Source organism: Aulonocara sp. 'chitande type north' Nkhata Bay, linkage group LG4 (genome assembly GCF_057382095.1).
Source record: "Aulonocara sp. 'chitande type north' Nkhata Bay isolate Kocher_YH1m ecotype deep benthic linkage group LG4, A_spYH_male_GT1.1, whole genome shotgun sequence".
Lineage (NCBI taxonomy): Eukaryota > Metazoa > Chordata > Actinopteri > Cichliformes > Cichlidae > Aulonocara > Aulonocara sp. 'chitande type north' Nkhata Bay.
Genome location: NC_141347.1, coordinates 19,487,997 through 19,515,738, shown reverse-complemented (window position 1 = coordinate 19,515,738; position 27,742 = coordinate 19,487,997). Strand labels below are relative to the sequence as shown.

The window sequence follows — 27,742 nt, the reverse complement described above, 5'->3', positions numbered from 1 at the left end:
CTAAATAAATGAAGGTAATGGATTGCAATTTGTATATACGCACACAAACATGAACCATGTTGTCTGAAGTGGCATCTCCCTGTGAGTCAGACCTACAATGAACTTGCGCAATCGTGCAGGTTTGTAACACTGGGGCTTTGTTTCTGATTTCACGTTGTTCTCCACGGTGCTGAATTGTGGTGCTGTCCATTGTCCTGAAGTGATGCCAAGGATAGCAGTCATCAGGTTTTTCTTAGTCGAATTGAAATTGTATTGAAATACAATTGTATTGCCAAAGTTGTATCAAAGTAAAATACCAACAAAACAAAAGAACAGTAAAAAAAAATGTATCTACCAGAATATCGATGCTTCTGATCAGCATTTAAATTTTGTATCCTGCATGCCCTTGAGGAGGGGTCAGTATCTCTCATGGCCGAATTCTTTGCTTAAGTGCACACAGAGCAAAACGATCCCCTTCTGACATATTTGAGGCGTTTAAGGTGGCAAAGTATCGACTGGCTTTCACACGTGCCGCACGCCTCTGCTGATTCGATTTGTTAGATTTGCCAGGCACCCTTAAATCTCTATATGCTAGATGATTTCCCATTCACTGACACGGCTATGTGTGGAGTCAATCAATTAGCTCACATACAAGGGGATGTTGTCCTGGACCAGACTTTGGGCTTTCTCTCTTCTTCTTAGGGGCTTAATATAATGTGGCACCAGCATTTTGCTGAAGGTGTATATTGGGTGATTACATATGACAACAGCTCTTTGCCACCGTTCTCCCGCGTCCACTTGGAGGTTTGCTTTCAAAACGATGTGTTTTAGGTAAAAAAAAAAAAAAAAAACAAAACAAAAGAAAAAGAAAAAAAGAAAGAAATGCTTTAAGGTGGAATGGTGGTGTGTGCAGAAATGTTGTCACTATGAAATAAATCACATCATCTCTCGGCGCCGTCCATCCACCTCCCCTGTCTCCCCTCTGTGTTGTCACTGAAAATATTTGCTGTTTTGCTTGGGCCTTAGCGCAGACCATATGGTCACACCTTCAGCAGGCACCGGTGTTTTCGGTGGAGCGATGATGAAAGCCTCGAGGAGAGGAGAGTGAGGGAGCGATGAGGGCAGGAAAGAAGATCCTAGACTCAGTTTCAGGGAGGAAGGGAGGGAGTGAGGAGTGCTCTCTTCGTCCATTAATTTCCAAATGTCTGTTGCTAAGAATAGCCTGCCCCCCCCCTCCCGCGCGCGCGCACACACACACGCACACACCACCTTCCCTAACAAACACACGCAGGATCGCGCGTACACACATTGACGCGCCTTTACTGACGAGCCCGTGTGCGCGCAGTCATTGTCAGCTTGGGTTGCAGCTGTATCTTTGCAAGAGCTGCATAATGCCCCCCCCCCCCCCCCCCCCCAGCATCCTTCCCACCCCGTCGCCATACGTACATTTGCGCGCGCACAGTTCCCCTCCGCCGCACACACGCTCCTAATAAAAAAGTCCCTACAATACTTATTTTGAAGAAGACAGACAAGAGTGTCCGCCTCAGTTTGACAACAGCGGGATATCTGTGTTTCAGTTCAGCCGGACAGGGCTATGTAGCCCGAATCACCTTAAAAGAAACAGGCGAGTAGGCGATGCCTCCATCCCTGACACAGGTCTGGAAGTTGGACGCGCTGCGTGCGTCATGTGCTCTGGCTGCAGAACTGAGCAGACTCCCATTCTAGTTCACACAAGCTGAGAGACACCGCGAGGAGCGATTTATTTCATTTATAGACAGACTCGGGCCCGAATCCCAGGGAAACAGTCAGTCCCCTCCCTTTCATCCTGTCACCATCCATTCACCGATCCATCGATCCATCCTGTCCGTTCGTCCCTCTCTCCCTCCCCTTGGGGGCTGCCGGACGAGCAGAGAAGAGAAGAGGCCTTGAGGAACGGACTACTCCAATGAGAGAGAGAGAGGGAGAGAGCGAGAGGTACGAAGGACGCTCTGCCAGGACATTTGAGCTCATCGGTGCGGACGAAGGTAGACTTTTTTCTTTAAAGGCGGGAATGGTGATGGACTTTCGTACTGCTACACCTAGAATGGCCAAACCAAGATCATGAGAGGGTGTAAAGCGGCGGAGAAGCGACCGTCTTACCCTTGTCTTTGACGCCGTCGCTCGCGTGTCCCTTGCTCGGCTTCTGGATGGCCACGCAGGTGAGGGATAGAAGATGATGGGTGCTGATGAAATCGTTTGAGAAAATTATTCCACCTAAGACAGCATTGACACCGATGATTCACGGAAAAACGGTATTTGTTCTGTCTCATTGCTGCCTTCTGAAATTTCACATTCTGAAATAAGGCTCGTGAATAGCAAATGTCACATTTTTCCGGTCCAAAGGTTTGTGGAGTGTACTGGTAAAACAACTGTAAGGTGGCTGGAGCCACGTTATTACCACACACTGTACCAAACATTGCGGATGTTTCAGAAATAAATAAATAATAGTAGCTTTTCCATTTCAATGCCTTTAAGTCTGTGGAAACGCGACTGTTTCCAAAATGCCGACCTGAACGCCAGTGACTGTCGTGGATAGCTGTAAGCTGTTTTATTATTTATTTATTTTTATTTTAACAATCTTATTTATCGAGGCCTGTGTTATACTCGGGCGTTAACGTTGTCAGAGCAAAGACATGAAACGTCCAGCAAGGTGCAGGAAGCTCGGGTGCGCTCTGAGGCAGGCTTGTACCGTAGGCAACATGAAACATTCATGTTAACTCGCTACAGTCTCACCATGATTTCATGTTGGGAGCGAACCCTGCTTTATATGGACATAAGAGTGGACAAAGACTGAGAAACCCCACAGCACTACCCTACAGTGCAACCAGTCAGCCAACCGACCACACATTTAATTTCCTCACACCCACAATTGGCCGTTGGCAGAGACGCACAGAAAAGGAGACAGTACATGGGCGTCCTCGTCTGCTAAAACCAAGCGCTGCAAAACTGCTCGCCGGGTGCAGGTGTTCAGCATAAGCTTACAAGACAACCCGTTGTGCATATGAGACGTTCTGATCCAGATGGGATGTAATGTTGTGTGGTTGCACAGCTGAGCATTGGTCTCCTTCTCCGCTGCTTCGTGAAGATTGGCTTTTGGTGTCCAGAGAATGGCGCGGTTCGGAGACGAGGTACCAGCCAGGTATGGCGGAGGACCTGGCGGAGGAGGCCCGGGAGGCCGAGGTGGTAGCAGGCAAGGAGGACCCCATGGACACGGCCACGGACACGGTCATGGGCATGGTCACGGGCATGGCCACGGCCCACCTGGAGGGCCCGGGGCCCAGAGAATGTACAAGCAGTCTATGGCGCAGAGAGCCCGGACAATGGCACTGTATAACCCCATCCCCGTACGCCAGAACTGCTTCACTGTCAACCGTTCGCTGTTCATTTTCAGCGAGGACAACTTCGTGAGAAAATACGCCAAAAAGATCACCGAATGGCCATATCCTTTACCATGTGTGCAGTGGGTAAACGCCTTTATAGGCCTTACCTACAGGTAGGCCTGTGTGCAGACAGCTGTTTTTAATAATGTTTCACTTTTTCCCCGTTAAATGAGCTGCAGACTTTACGTTATGTCCCAGTATCAAACAAGCAGATCCATCCGTGCAAGTCACGAATGAGGTATAGGCTACAGTAGGTGACAGAGGAGTTGCTGGGTGTTTAATTAATAGTCAATTAACGAGGGTGGTTCTGTAACAGTGGACCATTCTGATCACCATTAATCACATTTGTTTGCATTTTCACATCGCAATCCCGCGAGACTTGTTTGATATACGCTTCCTAAGTGGTGTGTGTGTGTGTGTGTGTGGTTTGAGTTTGTGGTGGAGGTATAGGGGGCGCATCTGGTTGCTGATGTCAGCATGTGCAGTATAGTCACAATGCCCAGCCAGGGTATACAGAAACAGGAGGAAGGAGCAGAGGAGGTGTGTACGTGTGTTCTTGTGGCAACGCACACAAGTTCCCATATCAGCACGATGCAGGTGTCCTATATGATGTGTATGTGTGTGTGTGGCAGAGAGACAGAGGGAGAGAGGGGGGTGGTGGTAGTGGTGGTGGGGGGGGGGGGGGGGGGGGGGGGGGTAATAACTCAAGTATGCCAGTGTGAATATAGAAACTTGCAAATTTTGTGGATGCTCATCTTAATCACAGAAGATGCAGGTGTCACTGAATGAATGTGTCATCATTTCACACTGTGTGCGTGCGTGTGTGTGTGCTTGTGTAGGCCTACTCCAACCACTAAGTGTGACAGTGTTGCATTTCCAGCAATCCCCTGCATTTTCACATTTCTGAAACCAGCAGGTTTCCTAGGGAGAGAAAATGAAAAGTGATTTCGGTATTTTCATTTCCAGGATTTGTGTATGCAGGCATGAATGCATGCAAATGTGGAAGTGAGTTTCTGTGCAACTGTTAATGACAAGAGGGAAAATTGGAGTAATGATTATATTGATCTATGCTGATGCTTGAGCCATGACATAACTACACACACTAATTGGGTTGTTCCCGTGCATAGATACTTAGAGCGCCTCTGAATCATGTCTTAGTGACTAAATGACAGATGTGTTGCTGAGCAAACGCAAGAGTGTGCAGGGATTTTGAGGTTATATGTGTATGTATACATTACCACCGAATCAACAGTTAAACATACAGTCAACTTGCTTACTGAGAGCATGAATTGTTTTTATTAACAACCACTTGTGCTTTTCCTATTATAGCAAATTGTCTGAAGAAGTCACTTTACAAACTGTCGTATCCGTTACCAGATAGCTTCACATTATGAAATAAAATATAGTTTCTTTTCTTTTCAGTTTGTTTGGATTTTTTTCTTCCGAGCATATTTGGTAGTGCCTGCAAAGATAACGCTAATGAAGACAGGGCATTGTTCACTTTTTGCTTATTTGATCTAATATTTCTTGTCTTTTATTCCTTCATCAGACTTTGTAGCAGACTGTAGAGATAGACCAAATGAGAAGAGTGGTATTCACTGTCACATGCAAAACCACATACACATACATACGCTCTTAGGCCACAAGGACACCCCAATCCTAATTATGTAAATAGCTGTACAGCCAATGATAGAAGCTGATTTTTCTCAGTTTTATGTAATTCTGTGTGCCATGGTTGAAGTTTTTGCCTCCCTCTGTAGTTGTTTTGCATTCCTTTGTGGTCACGTTGGATCTCTTTGAAACCATTTAGAATCATTTTGCATGTCTTTGTCCACATTTTGTGTCTTGTGTGATTCATTTGCATTTTGTGCATTTTTCTTGTTGTTTTAAAATTTGAGCTATATTTGAGTTTTTAACAAAAAGCTAGCTTTTTCTTATAAAAAAAAAGGGAAGGGGTTGAGAGACATGATGATGTCACATGCAAAACCACCACCCAGTGTAAGGTTGGTGCCACAGCTTCCATAAATTAAATTAACTAAATATTTTTTAATGTCTCTCTAATGTTAATCCATCAGTATGCGTAAACTATTTAATCCAAATCATATTTTTATTGCTAAAATATAATTATTGTTGTTGCCTGTGAATTTTCAAATGCGTTGTTTTATAGAAAAGCAGAAGAAATAGTGAAACACACATTTTTTTTTATTAAGATGCCAAACTACAGTTACCTACCTTTCTGAACAACAACCAAAAAAAGTTTTATTATACATGATTAATTTCTGACTTTCATAAGAAGTCCAGTGTGGCGGCTCAAATTTGTGTATAAATATAAAGGCACTTTTTTGTTTGCCTAATAACTAACAATACAGCTTTTAGACTTTTTTTTCACCTACTTCTAAAACAGATGTGGTTTTTAAGACAGGCAGCCCAATAAATCAGTCAAGCACTTTTTAAATGGTTTTGTTTTTGTTACGGCAGCATTGGGGTGTTGGTTTACCTCCCGATAATTACTTACTTATTGTTAATTATGAGGTGTAACTATTACCTGTTTTCTCTGGAAGCTCCTGTTTCCCCTTCTGTCTGCAAACATTTTAAATTACAGAGCTTTACCTGGGCATAAGGTTGCTCAATACATACACAACATTAAATTAAATCTACTACATAAAACAACAGTGAATGCTGCTCATGAAATGTAATTGATGGATTTGAACCTGCAATACATGCAAGTGTTGCATGCTGAGTTATTTGGTAGATTTAACTGACTGTTTTTTTTCTGAGTGCAGACTGAAACAGCTTTTTGATTCACCAGACGTGTGAGTCTCAGTGGACTCACTAACAGGTCGAACCGTGACCTGCGGCTTTATTTAGTTGTGAACTGAGCCCGTGGGAGTGCCACATAAATAACTGTGCTCTCACGTGCACATTTACATACACTAGGCTAATATTTGGTCATTTAAATAGAAATAGCATCATGGGGTGCAGTCTCAATACTGCGTCATTTCATTTTTATAAAAAACAAACAAACTGTGAATAGTTTAGAAGTAGTGCTCAGATGCGATTTAATCCTAGCTTTTTCCCTTTTGTTACAACAATATTTATCTGAAAAATAATTGGCGCTTTGATGATATGCTGAAAAGAGGGATATCTAATATGTCGGTCCGTAAGTGTTCAATTTGAAATATGTGAAGTGTGAAGGTCATAGCATATGATTCACATCATTTATAGTCATAAATTCAACGACCCCTCACGGACCCTATGGATAGGGGCATTGTCATCCTGGAAGAGATCACACCCAACAGGATAGAAATATTTCATCCCAGGACAACGGTGATCACTCACAACTTCAGAGTGATTTGCAGTGATCTCCCTCTAAGGGAGGTCTCAAACAAGCCAGAAAAAGCCTCCCGTAACATACCAGTCTTACCAGATCCCCTCACTGTTCTACAGTTTCCCTTTAATTCGTCACCAATCTATAAATTAAACTAATTTTCTAAACAATAAATGCATTTAGAGATATACATTTTAGCATTAACTATATTTTACAAATAATGTCAATTACTATCAAACAAACAAATCACAAGTGACAAAATTCTTTCTACCAAATTTATGTAAAAAATGTGTCATCTTTCAGAGCTCCAGACTTCAGTCCATAGGTTGGTTCCACTGGGCAAGTGTCGGAACTTAGGAGCCACAGGACACAGGAACTCTTTGGTTGCTAATTAAATGACTGCTGTGGGTTATATGTTGATAGGAAAGTGTGAGCTACTTAACAGTGAATAGTTATTTCCAGTAATGGCAAACCCCACACACACTTTGCTTAGACTTTTAGGGGCTGATTGACATCATACACACGCTTATAACCATTTTTGAAAATAATTGGTATCATTGAGTATCTTTGGCAGCACAATGTCTGCAGTTTTAACAAGGTAATGTGTGCAGTCACAGTGAGTCAGCTAGCTAGAAGTGAGTAAGGCTAGTTAGAATAAAAAGTTAGTGTAAAAAGTTGGTACCAGAACAAAGGTAACCGTTAAAACTGAGCTGGCAACAATTCAGTGTCAAAGACTTAAATGTTATCTTGTGGAGGCTCTTTCTGGTGTGTCATAACAGTTAAGAGCTGAAACAATAGTAATGAAATTACATTTTAGTCGTATTCATCAATAAACAATCCTGTATTTGAACAAGTATTATGAATTATTCTGTCGCAATAATGTCTGTACCTGAAATTACTGCACAATGCATGTTAGAGCATATAGCAGAGGGAAGCTGAAACTAAAAGGGTCATCTAATAGGAATGACCTTGTCCAAGGGTGTCAGGTGTCACCCAATGAGATTCTGTAAACCCTGCAAATGCATTTTCATGTAATTCATTTTTTTCTGTTTAAGTAATGTGTCGTGCTGGGTCAGCTTAGGTAATCTACATCTATGCATTACACACAAATTTTTTAACATGTGCAGACAAACACATACACACTGACGCAGCTTTACAAGTAGACACTGCATGTACACCATATGGTGCCATTGCATCATCATCGTCAATTGTTTTTTTGTTGTTTTTTTGTAAATAGAGAAGTCTATATGCAGTATATTCTATCTATAGCAACACTGTTCTCATGAAATGGAACACAAATTATGCCTTTTAATAATCTTAATGTGGGCGTGAGGGAGATTTAAGAATTTCTGGTGGCCTCTTAATATTTTGTTGCTATATATAATGTGTAAAACTCAGTATTCAGAACTCTGTAACCTGACACGTTGCCTGGGCATCCAGTGCCATTGAAGATTTTCTTCAAACATTCTGCATACGCTGTAGGTGCCATTATCAGTCGTGCTTATGTTTATTATATATGTTTACACCTATTTTTCTAATGATGGTTCCTTAATTTCCTTGCACAAATGGTGAAATATTCAACATCCAAAAGCTTTATTTATATACAAATACATTTATCAGATTTTTAATAGTATTAATAGAAACAATAAATTTTTTCAGGGTCTGTATATGCTGTAAGGCAATGGTGTGCTTGTGCTCTGTGTTCATGCCAGTACACTAAAGGGCATTTTTTAAATCATATTATAGTTTTGTATTTGATGCTAGACATGGATAATGCTTTGGAACTGGAGACAACAATGACTGACCATTAAAGATGGGCAAATTTGGCCTTTTTGTGGGGTGTGTGTGTGTGTGTGTGGGGGGGGGGGGGGGGGGGGGGGTCATTCTTAAAAAGCTTTTATTAAGACATGACTAATACTTTGGTATCAATTCAACAGGAAAATTCAGGAAACAGTGTATTTGTTTTTCTGTGGTATTAAAAGTGTAACAGATGCTGTAAAGACCATAGATACTGGGTGGCTGAGGCTGGTGCGATGAAGATTATTGGAAGTAATTTTTTAACAGTGCAATATGAGATAGTTGCACCATTGGTTTTGTTTTTGCAGAACACTTAATTCGTTCAAATTTTAGTCAAATTTAATGAGCTTTATTGGCTTTTGTGTTTCTTTAATGACAGAGGTTGATAATTGATAAAAAAGTACATTTTTAAATAGTCTTATAGCCGAAGCTTTAAATTGTGTTTTTGCAGACAGTTACCATTGTGGTACCTAAAGGAAAATTCTAATAACAAGCAAATAAAAATGATTACCTACATCATTTAAAAGGTTATTAAAATATAAGAAATAGAGTGTGGAAGTGCTTTAAATTTTTCATACTTTTGTAGGATAGGCTGATTGAAGTTTCCTACATTCGCTGACATATGCTGTTTGGTATGATATTTTATTAATTGCCTTTTGGGAAACCCACTGGGATTTTTCAGGAGTGTCTGTCTGAGACATACAGAGAAAAGCAGGAAATTGTACTTACTGTTTATACAGTGTCAATGTGGTCCAGGGAATATGGAGCTTTTTTCCACAAACAAAAAACAAAGTTATTTTTTGTCAGTCGAAAGTCAAAATTTGGGGCTAAATTTTTAAACTTTCAGGTAATTATCTCAAAAATGTGATTTATTAAGTCAATCTAATAATAATAATAATAATAATAGCTTAATTCGGACTCCTGGATGGCCATTTTTAGTAGCTGCAACACGCTTTCTTTGTGAACATGAACATTTTGTAAGCCGATAATCATTGCAGAATCATAACTCTTTACTAGCTTTCCTCCAGACTGCTACTGTTAGCTGATAGCTAAAAACACCAGCTTAATTTTGTAGATACTGGACAGCCATCTCTTTGCTGCCTATTTGTTTCTCTTTCTGTCATTTGATACAGATGTACTTCTCATATGGGTTGTTTTTTTTTTTTCTTCTTTTTTTAAAAAAATCCAGTGTGGTTATGTCCAAGAGTTCGTCTTTCACATCAGGCCAGACTAAAAATAACAGGAGCTGCTTGAAAAGAGCACTTTTCACTGATGATACACTGCCCTCCTTTCTTTAGCTCTCTTTCCTTTTATGTCCTCCAGTTCACATAGAGGTCTCATTGTAGCCACACTGCTAACAAAAAACTAAAATAGCAAGTCTTTGTTAAGAATGTGTTTTTCAAATGTCTTAACCTGTTGTGTTAGGTGAGGGTTACAGTGTTAAGATGAGGTAAAAGGCTGTTTCAGCTCTCCAAAATAACCCTTTTTTTGGACTCTTGCACTTTTGTTGTAATCAGCAGTATTTTTTGCTCTGCCTTGTCGGCTGGTTGGTTGGGGGGACATGACTTGGAAAGCATACTTAATTTTGGGTGTAATTAAAGATGTTACTTTTTTAAGGATCCTTATTTTAGAACTGCAAACACATGTACGGTGTATTGGCAGCAATAAGAGGTAGTTTAAATCACACCTACACATACTTACAAATACAAAATTGAATATGTGAATCCCAAAAGTGAAAATCAAACATTTGGTTCACCAGAGAGATTGACAATGGGAAGACAGAAGCAGAGAGAGGAGGGTGGAAGTCAGTAAGCCTAATGAGAAACAATGGAGAGAGACAACCAAACTGCCTGTCTGCATATAAATCATTTAACACAAAGTGCTGGAGAGACAAACACTCTGGGACGGCCTGCTTGAATGCAACCTGGACTTCAACGCAAACTTGCTTTTGTCACTCAGACAAGCAGTGCACTGAGCAGCTACATGCCGAAAGCTAACATTGCCCTTATCTTAACCAAAACACCAAGTCTTGACCATAAATGGTATGTGGGAACCTTTTTGTCCTCACGACATCCCTAAATGTTGAGTAACATGCACACAATGAAAGCTAATGCCAATCCTTCCCTCTCTTTTCCTTCGTCTTTTTCTTTTACTCTTTTTCTCACTCACTTTGATTAATAGGATGTGATGTTTTGTCATCTCCTCTCACGTTTCACTACCTTTACTTTTCTCATTTGCTCAATTCCTGTCCATCATGCTTTCCTTCTCCTTCTCACAGTCCTACCATCATTGTTCCTCTCATTCCTCCCACTGCTCTTTGCCTAACTGGCTGCTTGAGCCTTTTGCTATGTTAGTCTAAAAATGTTAACGTTTTGACAGCTGCAACTTCATTCTCATTAAGTTTACTTATCTCTTACTGTTCCCGTTCAGCTCATGCACATGTATACCCTTCTTCATACCTTTATGAATCAATCGATATTTTTGGAATATTTATAAAACAGTGGTTTAAACGGGTGTGCTCTGCTGATATTGATCATCTGCAGGACATGATATATGGTTTTTCATAGAAGTAGGGAACACTGAGTTCTCTGTGAGGTCTCTCTGTCTTTTTCCATTGTCTACTCTTTTCAAGCTGAAGACAACAGATAGCACAGTCATTTTTGGAACAAAATTGTTGTACAAAATACTTAATTTCTTTTTATGAACTGTTCTTTTTGCGGGGTGAAATATTGTGCACCACACATTTTCAGTCACTTAAAACATGGGTGCACAAGTTTGAATTTATTTTGGATTTTCTCTAATCCACAAAGGGTCAAAAGTATATGTACAGGCTCCAATATATGCATATAGTCACTTAAATCTTTTGATAATTGGTACTGAAGTTTCTACGATGTCTTTCAACTTGACAAGGCCAAGGCCTATTAACTTCTCATTAGTGATCATGATTGACTACAACTGGCAGTTTGCTCCTTGGAGCATAAAAGGGATTTGCTTAACAGCACTAACTGGATTGTCCAAAACTCAGATAAATGAAAAAGTTCAAGGAAGTCAGTGACAATCTGTGACACAGAATGGTAGAGTTACACAACTAAACAACTGCAGATTCAAGATCATAAGTTCAAACAATTGGACACAAGTTGTGCCACCACTTTCCTCAATGTCTGTAAGAAGACCCAAACTGTCACAGTCAGATGAGAGAAAATTGTTTAAAGAGCAGCCCAGGAACCACCACGGCTCAAGCTTGTCTGAAACTGGAAACAGCTGAAACACCAGTTTGAAACTCAGAGAAGTGAGTTTTACATTGCCACGGACTGAAAGGGTGCCCACCAAGTAAGAAGCCGCTGCTCCAAGATCAACACCTTGAAGCTCAACTGAGATTTGTAGCTGTCCACGTGGACAGGTCAAATGTCTTCTAGAGAAAATTCTTTAGTCCGCCGAGACAAACATTGAGGCAAAATTACAAAAGTTTGGAGGAATAAAGGCGAAACATTCCTAATCTAAGAATTCTGTACCAAATGGTAGTAACAGCATCATGCTCTGGGACTGCTTTGCTGCCAGTGGTACTAGTGCATTGCATAAAGTGGATAGAATAATGGAGGAAGAGGACTACCTTCAAATTCTTGAACTTCTCTTCAGATCAACAGTTGAAACTTGGACAATAGTGATTGTTTCAAAATGACAATAAGCACAAAAAGACATCAAACTTGGTTTTGGAATGAATAAAGCAGGCTAACATTAAGCATCTGGAATGGACTTCCCAAAGCCCCAACCTCAACTCTATTGAAAATGTATAGACTACATTTAAAAGCTGCCAAGAAACTCATTTAAATGCCAGTTATGCCAAAAAGAAACATCAAATATCCAACCAGAATTATGCCAGGAGCTTGTTGGTGGCTACCAAAGGCTTTTGGTCAAAGTGCAAGTAGCTACAAGACAGTTAACCAAATATCATTGGAGGCGTATGTTTATATTTGAGCCTGTGTGCATAAGTTTGACCTTGTGTGGATTAGAGATAATACATTAGAACTCGTGCAAGCAATTCTTGTTTTTTTTCTTAAAGTTGTTAAAGATCTATGCTGTGCGTCATTCCACACTCAAAAAAGAACAGCTCATAAACTCATCAGAAGATCTAGCTTACCATGCCCTTACTTCAAGTAAGCTAAATGGGGTGACAGATCACAGAGAGTAAATGATGCATGTAAGCTACATTATTTCTCATATGGTACCAGTGAGTGCTATTTTAATATATTGTCAATGAGCAATTGGAGCAAAATCAAAATCATTGTGTTGTTTAGCAGCTAGCTGTGTGACAGAGATTTGGTTCTTTAAGTGAAATCCCCCAGTGCTAAACACCATCATGTTTTTGATTTAGATTTTTTTTTACCTCTTCGGTCATATTGTATCACTAGTGCTCGGCTTTAAATGTATTAAAAGACACAGACAATTCATAAAAACTACAGCTCACTTGTTAGCTAATGTATCTTATGAGCCTACAGTTGATGCTAGCTGTTTAAAACACATGCAATGAGCTGAAAATACTATCAGAACGCTTACACCCACTAATGACAATGACAGCCAATAATACATTATTTTTTAAGTAGACAATATTTCTTTCACTGGTGTAGACTGGACTCTCTCTCTCTCTCTCTCTCTCTCTCTCTCTCTCTCTCTCTCTCTTTGTGTCACCCACTATGTGCAGAGATGCACCTAGGCCAACTCTGCTGTTCCATCAGTGCCTCACAATTAGTGATACCACTACATTAATAGAGTGCTAAACCTCCCCAGCCCCCCATTAGTTAAGGTACTTCCTTAACTGCTCAATGGGGTCAAGATCTTGTGGCTGTGCTGGTCACTCTGTTATTGCAGCATATCAGCTGAATGCCTCTACTCTAAATACTTTTCGCATAGATTGGTACTGTGCTTTAGTTAATTGTATACGATTCATATTTTGCTGAACAAATCTTCTACTTTACCATTTGAAAAACAAAACCACACTATCTAATTTCAGTTTCATGAAATCCTGTTTTTTTGTTTGTTTGCCCCCCTCCCCCAATCAAAACAAGAATGAACAGCTGACCAACTATGAATCTGGACAGCCATCCTTTATCATAATATTTATCTATGAATGTGAATGAATGATCCTAAGCCTGTTGGTCACAAATCTGTTTGCCTATCCATGTTAACTGTATGCAGATAAAATTGATTCTCTTTTTCTTTCTCTTTTGCTTTTCATCCCCGTCTCCTTTCCCTTCAGATTTTTCTTATTTCCTTTTCTCTCAGCTCTGCGTTCGGGCTCTGCTGAATAATTCAGTCGCAAGTTCGGACGTGTGCGCGTGTGTGTCTCTCTGAGAATGTGTCTATGTCTGCGAGTGTGTGTGTGTATGTGTGGAGGGGCACAGTGACGTGGGGAAGAGCTATTTTTGGGATTTGGATACGTGAATAGAGAGAAAATAGAGAGAGAGAGTCTGTGATGGATTGATTTTTTCATGCTCATGTTTTTTGGTCACGTGTAGCAGCTGATACTACACAAACCCTGCTGGAAACCTGCACTCTACCTGCAGGGCGTGCTGGCATACGCTCAAGCTTGCACATTCGTGAGCACGCTTTGGTTGTGAAAAGCAAGTCAGTTCTCACTGTTAAATCAGCAAGTGCCATTCGATACACAAACAAACTTCTCATTAACATAATGTAAAAGAAAAAAAAGGGAAAAAAAGAAAAGAAAGTCAAATGCTGCACTTTACATAGAGCGCAGACACACATACACACACAGCACCGTCAGCATCTTGTACGAAGTGACAACTCGGCTGTGTGTGGGTGATGAGGGAGAGGAGGCAGTGGCAGGGGTGAGATGCGGGCACAACATATGCTGTATGGAATAAACACGGAGGGAGAGTGGGCGGCTGTGAGGCCTTTACACACTGAATGATGCTAAGTGAGAGTAAGAGAGGCCAAGCAGGGCTAAACAGGCCTTTGGGTGCTCCCATTCGTTTGGCAAAGCAATCAAAGCTGTGTCAAATGTAAAATGTAAAACCTTTATTTTTGGTGCTGGTTGGACCAGCAGCATGAATTTGCTTTAATTCTGGAGGCATATTGTCTCATGTAAAGAGGCTTTGCAGTTAAGGAGGGAGTGTCACGGAGGAGCAGGGAGGACTCGGCACAGACTGAAATCTCAGAAAAACAGGTTTATTTACACACTCCAGGTGCACTATATACAGGTGAAGGAGAGGGGGGCCAGGGTCGGGAAAAGCGTCCAGAGTCACCAAACCAAGCACGAGAAATCTGCATACAGAGAACAAGAGTTAGCACGGAACTTTCACGGACAGAGCTCAAAACTGGCTGAGGCTAAAGTAGCACTGACGAGCGTTATTCAATAGTCCAGCGGCGAGGTGCTCTCAGTCACTGCCTTAAGTAGCGGGAGCAAACAAGGTGAGGAGCCACAGGTGATTGCCTACAGGTGGTGGAGGCCGGGAGCTCACAATGAGCTCCGCCCAGGCAGCGAGCAGAGAGAGAGGAGAGAGAAAAAAGACAAAACATAACATGTAGCCACACAGGGCCAGCCGAGCAGGCACGGGGACCATGACAGGGAGATACTGAAGGGATTATTTAAAATTACAAACTAATTTAAAGACCATTTAGTTTTTATTATTGCTGGATAATTCTTTAAAAAAAAAGCAAAACCCCCCCAAAAAACTTTAATCCATTCCTGTTTTTTTTGTTGTTTTTTTTACCCAAATCTTCCTAAAAGCAAAACTGAAAGCCCAGATTTGAATTGCTAAAAGAAACATTAACTGCAGTTCATAAGAATCTATTGAAATCGCATAATGGTGGACTAAAATGGAGCACTTCAGCCGTGTCTCTTATCTTTAGGGCAGCTGATTATCAAAATAATTAGATCGGTTTTAACCACACTGCTTAATCCTATTCATTTGACCAAATCAGTGCTTCTGAGAGAAAAGTGATAAGCAAGTGAAGAAATGAGGAAATGATTTGAGCTGTTTTGCCACTGCTGCATAATGGAACAGGACCCAGAGAGAGAGAGAGAGAAGGGGACGGAGGGGAAAGAAGTGAGGGATATAAATAAACTGACAGAGAGAAAAGGGAAGGCTGCTAAGTTACGGTTCAACATCTTCCTGTTTGTCTTCTTGAAAACAACACAAACTCTTTTTGGCACATTTTTGAAAGCCAAATATGTGTTTGCAACACTGGTATTCATAAGTTACTTTGGATGTTTGTCAGCAAGAAAACAAACAACAAATGGTGAATGTAGGATACCTAAAACATGGGCCTCTTTCACATAATGAGAGAAAGAGGCACAGTGCTCATCGTACCCCTCATTTATTCTTTTTTTGTATTTAAGAGTAAAAGTCAAATAAGCCACTATAAACAGTGAAAATATTATGTTTACAAACATTATAAACATTGCATGCTTTATCAGACATAAAATGAATGCCAGAATTCAAAACAAAAAACAGGCCCATGCTATCACACTTCCTTATCTTAATGGGGAGGCTGGCACCTTCCTAAAGGGTAGCAGCTGGTCTGGACTCCACTGGCAGACAAAAATAGCGTAGTGAAGTGATGTCTAGTGTTGGTGTATGTGTGTCCATGCATCATGTGTGCTTGAATGTCAGTATGGAAAAGATTAGATCAGTGGAGGGAGGGGCAGAAGTGTTTAGGTATTGTGATAGCAACACTGTGTGTGCTTTCAAATAATTACAATGATCTAATCTGCACATGTGCTCATTTGGCGCCAATTATTTTTCACAGTATTGTATGCCACTGTGCATCTGTGTACGTACAGTACAGTATGTGTGTGTGTGTGTGTGTGTGTGTGTTAGTAAGTGTGATTTCTGCCACTAACCTAGTTCCAAAAGGGCATACAGAAACGAAATACTGCAATACTCTCACACCCCTTTGTTATTCTTTTGCTGTATTCCTGTCCTGCACTCTTAGTCTCTGCCCCCAACCCCCCCACCCCCAACCATGTTGTTGTTTCCCTCCCCCTAATATTCCCTGCCTCCTTCTCTCCCTTTTATTCCCCACCACTCACTCCTTTCAATCATGTCTGTGCCCACAGGACAATTTCTTTCTTTCTCTCTCCTTTTTTTTACTCTCCCTCTCTTTCATTTTAACTCTCCATATATTTTCCTCCTCCCTAACATGCTGGCTCTCGATGTCTGTGTCCTCATGCTGACGCAGCATCTCTCTTTCCTTGTCTCTCCCTCTCATTCGATACTGAATGGAGATGGCATGATACAGATAGGGATGACTGATGGGCGTGCTCGGTAAGACAAAGGTGGACTGACGAGGGATAGGAAGACGGTGGGAGAAACTAAGCGAAAAGAAGGGAAAGCAAAAGGGAAGAGGACAAGAAAACAATTTGGGAGATGACTGGAAGCGGGGATAGTCGTATGTGAGCACAGACTTGTGTGAGAGAGGAGGCTTAACAGAGTAAGCTGGAAGGAAATATAGGCAAGGGTTTTACTGAGGAAGAGAGGAGGCAGGAGAAAGCAAACATAAGGCCTCTGTGGAATACTGTGAGTCTCGAGCCACGCCTCATTTCTTTATGGGAAATGGGTGCAGTGATTTATTGAAATCATGTACGAACATATATGGTCATACAGTAGACGACACAAAAATAGAGTTTGTACAATTCTAACAAGCGTGAAAGTCAATATTTGGTATAACCACCTTTATATTGTATTGGCAGTGTGTTTGAGATATTTTCCCGGTGTAATTCCATTCATTTTGACAAGATCTGCAGCACTACTTGTTGGCATGTAGCTCCAAACCATGACAGAGCCTCCACCATGTAGTCGTAGTAGCTGTAGACACTGTTTTACCTCTTTATGGAAGTCCTCTCTAAATGTTAATGATTACTTGCAGCAAAACAATTGTCTCAATATGGCAATTTTTTTTCACAGATTCTGTTAAAAACAATGTTATTGAAGATATATAGATGTGTGTGTGTGTGTGTGTGTGTGTGTGTGTGTGTGTGTGTGTGTGTGTGTGTGTGTGTGTGTGTGTGTGTGTGTGTAATTTGGCCTCACTTGTGGCCTCACTTACCTTTACTTGGCGAGACATCTTTGTCTGCAACCTACTGCTGTCCCTATTACAGTGTACATACACATACACATGCTGAATGTCAGTAAATCACAGCCCAGTTTATCTATTGCTTTTATTGCAATCAATAAAATATGAAATTTCTCTCTCTCTCTCTCTCTCTCTCTCTCTCTCTCTCTCTCTCTCTCTCTCTCTATATATATATATATATATATATATATATATATAGCAATTTAAATATTTATATATAGCAATTTATATATATATATATATATATATATATATATATTTATATATATATAGCAATTTAAATATTTATATATAGCAATTTATATATATATATATATATATATATATATATATATATATATATATATATATATATATATATATATATAGTAATGTAAAGTGTTAAATTAACACTGTCCAAATACGTTAACAGATGGACAGGACTGATAACGTTTTCCTCCAACATTAGCGTTATTATTTTATATTTTGCCCTGCCGTAATGATAACAGAAGACTAATGTGGCTAATAGATATAAAGGTTCAGGTTCTCTCTCTTTCCCCTTTTCACTCAGCTACATTCATGCACTGTCATGGATTAACACATTTACATGTGTATACATACATTTATATGCATAGCTGGGAGCAAGGAGGCTAATTGAACAGCGCCTTGGGTTTTCTGGTAATGTGTGAAAAGTGGTCAAGCACATGCACACGATCTCAGCACACATAGACACTCACATACATTAAACACATGATGAATGTTCTATAAATAGCTTCTTCGCCCTTTCTGTCTTTTCATTGTTCAGTTTTCCCCTCCCACCCCTGCCATGGGAATGGCTGCTCCCAAAGGAAGCATGAAAGTAGGAAAAAAAGGTGACGAAGAAAGGGAAGGAATAGATTTCGACCATGTGTTTTGTGTATATTTATACACAGTGTGATTTTTCTACTTTAGTTACTTCTTTTGGTCCTCTGATCACTTTTTTTCTTAGTCTGTTTACTTGATTCCTTTAAATGTAATAATTTATCCCATGATTTTAATGAGATAGAGGCACTAACTAGGGAAGACTCGGCCTGTGTGTGCATTTGTGTGTCTGGATGTGTGGGCGTGTTTGTGTGTTAGAGAAAAAAGAACGATTTAGATATATGTAATAAGGTACTCCCTCTCTCTCTCTCCCTATCTCTGGCTCAATTTCTGTACTAGCTGCCGGATGCTACATACTGAGAGCCAAATGGTGATGCCACAATAAGCCTCAGTCAGTGCCCAGGCATGTTATCATCAGTGATGGGAATAACGGCGTTACAAGTAACGGCGTTACTAACTAATCTAACTGATTACTATTTCTATAGTTACAACGCCGATACCGTTACTAACAAGAAAATGCAGTGCGGTCGCGTTACTATTTTTCAACAAACAGACGGCTGAAGCTGTGTTCAGCTTACTGCATCTTATATCAGTTGCATGGAAATAGCTGTAAGTAATCTGGGCGCTACAGCTTTAAGCAGCTGCGCGTGCTCCCGCGGGCGGCAATCACTTTCTGACCGACGATCACTTTTTGGTACAACAGCTGGAGCTAAGGGGGCAAAACAATCGCATGAGTGCTTCTGTTTGACTCAGGAACACTAAAGTAGTCGTGGTAAGCCAATCACATGACCACTTTAAGATGACAAAGCAACAAGGTGATATATACCAGTGTTTAAATTGTGTTGATAGGCCACGTAAAACCAGAGTCATGATAAACAATATATGCTGAGTTTTTTCCTCAATAGTTTCGTCACGTTTACTGTCTAAGGACAGCGCTAGCAAGCACTCTCTGCTTATGACCCCCAAAAAACAAACAAAAAAACGCCCTTTCGTGTTGGTGGAAAAATGTACCTTGTCGACCAATCAAAAAAAGGTATGGCAACGTGACTTTTGGTTGTTTAGGAAGAGGGGGAAGTTTTAGGAGTGACTAGGAGTGACAGGCGGCAAGAAAGAGAGAGAGAGAGAAAGAAAAAGAGAGAGAGCCAGCTTTGAGATGTGAGCGATTTGTGACATTTAGCATGTTTGGAGTGTGTAGTTAATGTGTTGTCTTGTGTAGTTAGTGTGTAGTGTTGTGGATAGTTTGGTGTTGTGTGTCAGAACAATGAGGCGACTGCTGTCTCCAGGTAAAAAACAAACAAACAGGAGTGATACACCTGCTGCTGTCAGGCCTGCAGGGATCAGGCTGTGATGTTCTCCTTTATAGTGGACAGAAATTATTTTTTTGGAGTGGCACAAATAATTTGTGTGGCATCTTATTGAATGCAGAACAGCTGATTGTTGTGTAAATAGTTTGAAATGGTAATAAAAACCATTTAAAGGTAAAAGGTAAATGGCTGCAAATAACTTGTTGTTTGTGAAACTTGTGCTTATGATTTTCAAATTGACAATTTAATTTGCATTTAAAGTTATGAAATATGATTCAATAAACAATAAACAAGTAATGTAATAGTTACTTTCCAAGTAATTAAATACTTTTAGTATCTTTTAACTCAGTTACTTTTTTGAAGAAGTAATTAGGAACTATAATTAATTACTTTTTCAAAGTAACTTGCCCAGCACTGGTTATCACACACTTACACAAAAAGACACAGGCTATATTAAAGTGTATCTTTGTTTTGCTTGTCCGTGTGGGTGGTGTGTTATCAGAAAATATACTTAGCAGAACATATTTAACTGACTCATAATGATGGCTTGTGGGTGTGTGTGTGTATTTGTGTGGGTAAATAGTGGCAGAGAGAAGCCAGACTGTGGTCCATTTGAGATAGAGTTGCTATATTTTCTTTTCACACTTGCTTACACTCAGTGAATTCAAACTGCATATATATTTGACCTTCCTTTTGACCTTTCATGTTAGGGTAGGGATGTTTTCTATATTATCCCTTAATTTGCCCTGACGTTTTTAGCAGGCCAGGTAAATTAGCTCAGTACGTTATAAGTGAATCTGTCCAACAAGGCAGTGCTGCAATTTTTTACTTTTCTGTTGGTGCTGCTCTGTTCTTGCCACAATGGCAAGATGATAATAGCAACTCCTGACCTAGTATGTGTAAATTTGCACATTATTTGTAACACTTTTAAATAACTATCCAACTATCCAACTGTGCTCTGTTGGATTAAGGCAGTGGTTCCCAAACTTTTTTTTGCTAGGCCCCCCTTTGTTTTACAAGAAAAATACCACGCCCCCCTTGACCCACACTTTGGGAACCTCTGGATTAAGGTGTGGTGACTATGGAGTACGTATGAACTGATTGTCTTGTTCAAGCAACCAGTTTGAGTTGATCTGAGCTTTTATCTTGTTTAAATGATGCTCACTTGGGCATTTCAGTAAGGGCTTCAGCTGCATCACTCCCGTGTGACAGGGTGATGAGATATTTGTGTTAACAAGCAATTAATGTGGTGGTTTGTGGTTCAATTAAAAAAGATTTGTTCCTTCACTGAACTTCCTCACTCCATTTGAGTGGATGATTCTAGCCACCATCATTGCCAACTGCATTGTCTTGGCTCTGGAACAACATTTGCCTGATGGGGACAAGACGCCGCTCTCAGAACGCCTGGTAAGCTGAATAACCAAGACAAAATTGCATGTGTTATACATGTACATGCAATTAAATTCAGGTGATAGTTGTATATTTGTGAGATAATTTTTTATTTTATTTTTTAAAATTTATTTGGCACATGAGACTATTTGCAAAAATACTTCTGAAACTCATTCGCCAACTGCCAGCTAACTTTGTCTTTCTGTGCCTTTCAAACCATCATAACCTTTCCTGCTTTTCCTCTCTCCTGTCTTTCCACTCCTCCTTTGCTTGTTTTCTCTTGTGCTCCCCAGGATGATACAGAGCCGTATTTCATAGGAATCTTCTGTTTTGAGTCGGGAATAAAGATCCTGGCGCTTGGTTTTGCCTTCCACAAGAACTCTTACCTGAGAAACGGATGGAACGTGATGGACTTTGTCGTAGTGCTCACAGGGTGAGTATTAAGCAAATGTATATGAGCCAAGCACAGACACATACATACATAATACAGTATGTAACCTTTAGTCAGATCTAAATGTGTGCCTGACTAAACTCAAACATAACAAAGGATTTTCCAACAGCATGTCAAAATCTGTCATGTGTTTTAGTATGTTTGTATGCATGTATGTGTGCAAGTGTCCTTTTCCTGCTCCTTTGACCTAATGAAAGGCCCCATTCTGGGCAAGGCAGCAGTCAGATCACAGAGCAGAACTGCAGGCAGCCAGCAGCCTGGGTAGTGAACAAATGTCACCACAATATAGACAGCGACAGAAGGGGTGGGGAGCACAGGGGGAAGCAGCACTAGAGAGAAGGCAAGAAAAAATGCAGGTGCCGCTACCTCAATAGAAAGAGAGACACAGTAGGAATGAATGGAAAGAGACAATGTAAGAAAGGGGAATGAGTAAATGAGATATTTGATTTGAACATTCAACGAGAAGGTGAAGACGAGGGCAAAGGGAAGCGATGGAATGCAACCTGAAACCTGTCACAGAAACGGTGTCAACAAGGCCGAGTTCAGACATGATGGGATTAAAATGATGGATTTACTATTGCCTTCACTTATTAGATTATATCTCACATGAAAAGACCAGAGACATCAGATAATAGGTTTGATTGACAGAAATGAAAGACAGAGAAGAGAAGCGGATGATGGCGTCTACACACATTCAAATGGGTTTACATTTTACATTCTTGCTCATTTGTCTGTGCTAGATTCTGTTTTCCCGACGCATCCATCTGTTAATCCATCATTTAAGCTGACTGTCAAATGTCATTCCTGCTATCCTTCGTGTTTCTTTAAAGACACAGTAAGCCTCTTTTATGTATCTACCACTGCTACACACCTGTGTGACGCTGCAGGCTGATGTGACACAGATGAATGCGATGCATGAGTGATGCATTAACAAACGACAGTGTTTGCATGTCTCACTGTTGATGTTCAACTGAAGCGCAAATTACCTGCAAAACATAAAAACTGCAAGAAAGCTAAAAAAAAAAAAAGTAAACTGGTTGATAATTTATTTTTGAAATCTATTTAAAAGTTGTTTCTTAACAACTTTGCAAATTCTAGCAGCAATACAATCATGTCGCTGTTTGGGAGTGGTGGCACAGATTATCATGTTGAGGGGATTATGTCCACTTGTGTGTGCATGGGGTGAATGGTGGGGACTTCATGGGGTAGACGAAGCAACCGGTGAATCCAGTGATTGCTCCTTTCTGCCCAAATGTCTCTGTCTTGCACAAGGACACCACACATGCACTGAGCAGACACCCAGTGCAGCAGTATGTCCTTATGCTTTAATAAGAGCAATCACGAAGACAAGTTCCTCTCAGCATGGTGCGATAGAGCGACTGAAACAGAGAAGAGAGGTGAGAAGACAAGTGTCAGCATGACAGCAGGAAGTAGTGAAATGCCGAGAGGATAAGGAGGTACAACAGAAGGAAACAAGAATGTCCTTAAAGCTGATCTTTGATTTCTTTTGCCAATTTTTTCTATTTTACCACTCGATCTGTTGGTAGATTATTCTCAAGTGAATTGTCATTGGGGGAAGACAAGATTAGAAAGGAGTGTATCAGGGGATAGCTCAGGTTGAGCAGTTTGAAGAGAAAGTTAGAGAGGTAAATCTGGACATGTGCAGTGGAGGGATCGTGGATATACCAGACAAAGGATGTTGACAATAAAGATGCCAGGCAGGAGGAAAAGAGGAATATCAGAGGTTGGTGGTGCAGACGGTTGGTGTAAGAGAAAAGGATGCAAGGGTTAGGATGAGATGGAAGCAGATGATCTACTATGCTGACCCTCTAAAGGGAGCGGCCAAAAGAAGAAGTGTTATCTGATGACCTCAGGGCAATCACTGTTAAATGGCACACATTGGAAAAAAAAAGCTAGATTTGTTTGAATGGATTATGTATGCACTATTTTATCAGCATATATTAGCCTTGTTGACTACCCTTTCTAAACATAATGGCCTTCATTAATGACATCTATTTTATCCAAGTGGTTTTGTGGCCCTATTTGGAATTTAGTGTCATAAACATGTAGGATTTTATTCAACAATAGCTTGACAAAGAGTTGCAAGACTTCAAGATGGTTATTTATTTGCAATGATTTTTTGTTGACTTCTCAGAAAAGGGGTCAATAAATAACAGCAACAACAAAACAAACAAATTAAAAAAACATCAGCATTAACGAGTGGAGTTTCACAGCGAGTCCATCACTAACAGATGACTGACAAGTGCATCATAAGCAGTCTTGTTCTAGACCTGACAAATCACCCATGAAAATCCAATGGCAATGATGCTGTGCTGAGTGTCTGATACATTATGAGCTACTGTTTTGCAGGTTCAGGTGTGAAGTTAGGGCAACACAGGGGTCAGCACTGTCACCTTACAACAATAATGATTTGATACAAAGGTGGTGGTTTTGTCGAAGCCTTTCTGAGTGCAGTTTGCACTTTTTTCTTGTGTCTGTGCAGGTTTTCTTTGCATACTCTGGGCTGTAGCTGTGGATTTAATTAAAAATGGTGAAAACCTTGTCATTGATTGACAGCTCTGCTTCTCCCCAGTGTCATCTGGGTGTCACCAGCTCCACCCCATCTGCTGCTAAGTAAATTGATGGATGGGTGGATGGATGGATGGAGGCGTGAAATGATCAGATTCAGGGATTATTTCTCGAAGAAACAACCACATTGGTGTATAGCCTAAACAGCAGCCATCACGCTGTAACCCTCCCTGTCAACCAGCTGTGGTATATAGCAATATTTACCGAGCAGCACATAGTGTACACACATAGTACATTCCCATGATGCATTGAGGACGCTGCCTGCAGTCAATACATTTTGCACACATGTGGCGCACTCGTTCTTTGTTGTGCTTTCTATGAATGGCCAGTGTGTTTTTAGCAGTCCAGCTCTTTGAAGATGAAAGGCTACTTGGCCTTTCTATCAACCTTTGGTGGAAACCTTTGATAACACAGTGACCACATGGGCGCGCGCACACACACACGGCCAGACATTTCCACTTCAAACATTCTTTTCCATGTCCTGCTCGCCCTCCCTGCACTTGCTGGCGCTCTCTTCAAACACATACAAAGACAAACACACAAATAGCACTTAACATGTCTGAATACATCACCGAGATTAGCTATTTACTCTACGGTCTTGTTCCAAGTCGTCTCATTTGTGGGTGTTGACCTGTGTGTTGTAGTTAATTGTCAGAGTGGCTTGACAGTGAAAATAAGCTGGTTGGATTTGTTTGTTTCTTTGTTTGTTTTTCTACACCCACTATTGATTATTAGCCTAGTTACATTTAATTTACAGCTGTTCTTGCATTGCATCCTCTTCTTTCTTTTGCTTTCCTGTACCCGTGTTAGGACTTTTTGATTAGATTCAACAGCTAAAAAGAAGCATAAAAAATGAATGAAGCTAGAACTACTATTTCAGTCATTTGTAATAGATGTTATGGTTCTTTCGTAAATGTCAAGAATTCATAGCCTCCTCCCTGCAACTCTTCCATAGACTCCAATAGTATAAATGCTCCCAAAATTCGTCTGAAAATCAGAAGTACAGGCTGTCTTTACACTGTCACCACATCCATATAATAAACTCCACAGGCATGAAAACTGAGAATTTTTTAGACTGGACATTGCTGGCGCTTACGGTGAAAGAATTTTGTCAATACGACTTGTAGTTTTTTCTTGGGAAGCATTTGTTTCGGGGTCACTTTCTGTTTATTTAAAGCAGCAGATGAGAGGCACGTGTCTGTGTGTGTGTGGTGCCACTGGGTGCAGTCTCTATAGCAACCAGGCTCACACCTGTCTGCTTAACGAGCTCTGTCTGCCACTCTGCCAAGATTCATCTTAAACACTTCTCTTTCAACTGCTGCTGTGGTCCACAGTGTTTGCTCTACAGCCATCATTTGACCCTTAAAACGTAGCCATCGTTGTTCTCTTTCCAACAGTGTGTCTTTCAAAGCTCAGAGATGTAAACATTTTGAACTGTGTGAATCCAAGTAGATGGATAACATTCTAACCAACCCATATAAATACACTGTATTTTTAGTCAGGAGTTTGTCTCAACAGCAGGAAAGACCCCACTTGTTAAATCTTTCCTGTCATCGCATTTTGACAACAGGAACATAAAGAACACACTGTTGTGTAGAACAATTCCTTGGGATCATTGCAGTTCAAAACTGATTTTGACAGGACTTAGGGTCTTCGATTTAGAAGCAGTTTTTCAGATTTGACAGGGTTTTGCACACTGTAATAAGCATATCAGTAGTCAACTGGATTGAGCAATCTGGTTGTCCCATTAAATTCAAGCTTATTGTTCATTGGTGGATTTGTCTTCTACACACAGGTGGTTCAGATCTGGGCATTTGAAGTCAGATGATGACTTTTAGAATCATCTTTTCTGACTGGACGATCAAAACTTACAGGATTTACCTATCTTTAGTGGACTTTCCCACATTTTAATCATTCAGTGATTTAAATAATATGAGGTTTCATTATTCATTCAGATGTTTTATGACTCTGAATTTTCTTTTGTCATAACTCAGGTTTTCCTAATTTACATTTTAATCATGTTAAGCAATTTTTCAACTTTTTATGTGTGAACGTCAGCTTTCAACAGTTCTGCACTTTTGTTTTCAGGTGAAAAATTCTGTATTTTTCAGCTCATTCAACATTTTTAACTTAACATTCAACAATTATTTCATTTCAGCTCAAAACATTCAGCTATCAACATCCACACTGCAGTTTCTTCAGAAAATGCATTTTCTAGTTTTCATTGTGAGCTTCCTGAGCAGAATTGTGTAATACTCCACACAGAAGGGACCGAGCTGGCCAGAAACCTCCATGCTCTAAGGTGACTGTGCTACCCACTGCAAAACTGCACCATCCCTAAGGAGTATGCCTTCCTGTTTAAAATGTGTTTTGAAGTTATTGCAATTTCCTGCAGCTTTAACATTCAGATAATTAAATACTGTCTAGGGCGGTCTAGAGGTACTACCTCCCCATTTAAAAAAAAAAAAAAGTGTCTAGAATTGTGCTTACCAGACTAATGCAAAGCTGTATGTGATGCTTTATTCCCACAGTTTACAATTTATTAAAGGGAATTTCATTATAAAAGAAGAAATGAATGCAATGAAAATGTATGTGCAGTCTAAGCAGAACTGTCAAAATCTGCTCAAATGTCCCTCTCCACTGTCACTGCCACCAGCTCTTTGAGGAACGAGGGGCATACCAATGTGCTTCCAAGCCAGTTGAGAAAAATGTTCTTTCCCGTGTGTCTTGGGTCTACCCTGGGGTCTTTTCCCTGTTGAACATGCCCAGAATAACTCACCTAAGAGGCATCTAAGAGGCATTCTATTCAAATGCTAAACCCACCACAACTGGCTCCTTTCTTGTGTAGGACAGTGCTGTACTTTAAGCCCCTTTTGAGTGACTGCGCTACTCACCCTATCTCTGAGGATCAAGCATTTTGTGTGTATCTGCAATCCTTTTCTCCACATTGCCATAGGTGAGAATAGAAACCCAGATCAGCCAGTAAATTATCAGCTTGGTCTGGCTTTGGTCTCTTTTCCCTACAATGGATCTCCCGGTCCACCTGCAGGAGGAGACGTGGGCTCTTGTGAATTCTGGGAGAAATTCTGAGTGTCAGCTGATCGTCGAGGTCTGATTGCTGGCTCAAGAGACACTTAATATTTTATTGATGTTATAAAAACATTAAAGAGCATACTGGTGCATTTAATGCAAAATATTTGAATCATAGTCACAGATGCAACCAAGGAGACAAGGACAGATAACAGGAGAGCTTGGAGCAGAGATGGTGAGATTCAGTCAGTGATGTGGACAGAGATATTTAGCTGGATTTTAGCTGAAGTCAGCAGGAAGCTGCAGAGGGAGATAGCAGGGATAAATGTTGTTTGTATAATGCGTTGGTTTCTCATCAGAAGTGGAGAGATGAGGTTTTTGTTATAGCGATGTTGCTTCATCTGATTCCCCTTAACCATTTGCTCTCCTTTTACTTAAATGCAGGTGTGTGTGCATTCTGTGTGTGAATTTAAAGATGTACAGTAGAGAGCATCTGTTCCTGGCAGGGAAGAAATTGTTTTCC

At 40.5% G+C, this 27,742-nt stretch overlaps 1 protein-coding gene across 11 annotated transcripts in view; it reads left to right on the top strand.

Annotated features, from left to right (window-relative positions):
- The first annotated feature begins 1,576 nt into the window (after positions 1-1,576).
- Positions 1,577-27,742, top strand: part of cacna1aa (calcium channel, voltage-dependent, P/Q type, alpha 1A subunit, a) — a 90,088-nt gene continuing 63,922 nt past the window's right edge. For 9 of the 11 annotated variants that reach the window (XM_086288931.1, XM_086288927.1, XM_086288926.1 and 6 more), the window contains exons 1-3: positions 1,580-3,457; positions 21,062-21,167; positions 21,443-21,582. In XM_086288931.1, coding sequence (XP_086145057.1) covers positions 3,126-3,457; positions 21,062-21,167; positions 21,443-21,582 — 578 coding nt within the window. In that variant the 5' untranslated portion in view covers positions 1,580-3,125. Of the gene's footprint in view, positions 3,458-21,061; positions 21,168-21,442; positions 21,583-27,742 lie in introns of all 11 variants that reach the window. The other 2 variants (XM_086288929.1, XM_086288925.1) reach the window with 2 other exon arrangements.